Source organism: Triticum urartu, chromosome 7, assembly GCF_003073215.2.
Source record: "Triticum urartu cultivar G1812 chromosome 7, Tu2.1, whole genome shotgun sequence".
Taxonomy (NCBI): Eukaryota; Viridiplantae; Streptophyta; class Magnoliopsida; order Poales; family Poaceae; genus Triticum; species Triticum urartu.
In genome coordinates, this window is record NC_053028.1 from 136,548,689 (window position 1) to 136,550,562 (window position 1,874).

General features: G+C 50.1%; 1 protein-coding gene across 3 annotated transcripts; it reads right to left on the bottom strand.

Moving 5' to 3' along the window:
* Positions 1–243: 243 nt before the first annotated feature.
* Positions 244–1,257, bottom strand: LOC125520502 (protein PYRICULARIA ORYZAE RESISTANCE 21-like). Of its 3 annotated transcripts, none has more exons than XM_048685454.1 (3): positions 1,166–1,257; positions 880–1,025; positions 244–811 (listed from the first exon to the last, which is right to left on the bottom strand). In XM_048685454.1, the coding sequence occupies exons 2-3, from the start codon at positions 959–961 to the stop codon at positions 366–368; spliced, it is 528 nt and encodes a 175-aa protein (XP_048541411.1). In that variant the 5' UTR covers positions 962–1,025; positions 1,166–1,257; the 3' UTR covers positions 244–365. The 3 variants fall into 3 exon arrangements, with proteins under 3 accessions (XP_048541411.1, XP_048541412.1, XP_048541410.1); XM_048685455.1 differs by having other exon boundaries at positions 1,171–1,218; XM_048685453.1 differs by lacking the exon at positions 1,166–1,257 and having other exon boundaries at positions 880–1,155.
* Between the last annotated feature and the right edge of the window lie 617 nt (positions 1,258–1,874).

The window sequence follows — 1,874 nt, forward strand, 5'->3', positions numbered from 1 at the left end:
CTGAGATTGGGTGAGTCTTTTTCCGTGAAAACAATCCGTAGGAAGCCTCCGTAAGTGTAGCATTTTTGGGCGTGCTCGGGGCTGCGCTGAAATGGACTGACGCTTCAATTACAAAAGTGAAAATGAGAACACCCGAACAAAGAAAATGGGGTTGGTGAAGATCACGAAGTGTAACGGAAATGCAACATAAACAAAGCGGGAGTGCTCTGCTGCCACTGACGTCTTCCTCCTCGTTAGTTTCACTTACACGAATGCGGATATTTTATTGCATAATTCTCGCTGGGATCGGTCGTACATGCGCATCGGTACGGTGCTTATACATGAGGAATTACCGCACTAATACCGGTGATAACGCTGCCGAGGAGTCACATGACGGTGCAGGCGCCGGACGGGTCCTCCTCGCAGACCATCATGTAGCCGCCGCACGGATACGACGGCGGCGGAGGGTTCTGCCAGCACTGGCAACCGCCGTGTCCCTGGTGGCAGCAGCAGCCGGACGGCCCCGCCGGGAACGGGTAGGGGTAGGGGCACGGGTACGGCACCGGCACCTCCACAATCTTGGGCGGCGGCTGTTGCTTCACCTTGACCGTCTCATCCTTACCCGGGCCCGGGGGCTTCACCTTGTCCGTCGCCGGCGGAGGCTTGGGATCCTGTTTCTTGGGCGGCTCGACGGTCTCGATCTCCTTGATGATGTTGCAGGCCTTGCAGCAGAGCTTGTCGCCCAGCTTGTCGGCGTCGAAGGGGCCCGACACGATCACGTGGTTCTTCTTCTCGTCGTACTTGATGTCGTCGATGATGAACTCGCCCTTCTCTGCAACCAAAGATTTTCCTCAGCCTCGGTGCAGCTAGGAGAGACATGAACAGCCCTCGAGTACGTACCTCTGATCCTCTCGAGCACCTTCCTGATCTTGGCGTGGCAGCGGCCGCAGTCGAGGTCTACCTTGATGATGATGGTCGGCATCTCTGCACGGCACGCAGCTCCCTGACCACGACTCTGGCTGAATTTTTGTCTACCTTATCTTGCTCTGCAGAGCAGAGAGAAGACCACTTGTTAATTGCAACTGATTTAGGTAGAAAAGGAAGTAGTGATAGATCAATAAAAAGAAGGCCTGAGAGTAACGGTGGTGGAGGAGTAGGAGGAGGAGGGCAAGAATGGGGTCATCACCTTACCCTCATCCGGAGGAGACTTGCTGACGACAAAATGGGTGAGAAGCCAGGAGGAAGAAGTCTCCATAAAAGGACGCAGCGGCACGACACTTGGCTGCACCGTCGACCACGCCCGAGAAAGCCGAGCCGCATGTCGCCTTCAAGTCTGTTACGTACTACTATTTCGCATTCCTTTTGAAAGCATTACTAATAATGTTTTATTTCGAAGTTGTCAAGAAAAAAAGTTTTATTTCGAAAACTTCCAATGATTAATAATACACTAGCACATATGCCCGTGAGTCGCACCGAAGAATTGTTGACCATCCAGCCAAGTTAAACACAATCCGATTGCAATTACATGTTAAGTTATATCATGCTCCCACTGTCCCATAATATACCGCATATCTCATGTTCACCCATAATCCCGCGTACAAACCATCCAAAGTATTGAGAGTTAATTTCTTCTTTTTGAGAAATGCGAACTTAAATCCTTCCTGCTCGCCTGTAACAACACAATGGTGTGTTCGTTTCTCTAGGGGTAATCAGGACCCACTCTTCACTCTCTATCGATTCCTGGAGCGCTTTATTGATTTTCCATACAACTTGCAAATGTATATAAATATGAAATTTAGTGTAAAAAATGAGAAGGTGATTATTTAGTTTGATAAGTAAACAAACCCTCTCGTCTGGATTTGAAGGGCTTGGCGGCCAAAACTCTACGACCAAGT

What these genes read in the sequence shown, in the direction of transcription:
- LOC125520502 (XM_048685454.1), bottom strand. Translation starts at nt 961, where the DNA reads ATGCCGACCATCATCATCAAGGTAGACCTCGACTGCGGCCGCTGCCAC. An exon ending in GGTGCTCGAGAGGATCAGAG is followed by an intron (nt 812 to 879) that starts GTACGTACTCGA and finishes CTTTGGTTGCAG; the next exon opens with AGAAGGGCGAGTTCATCATC.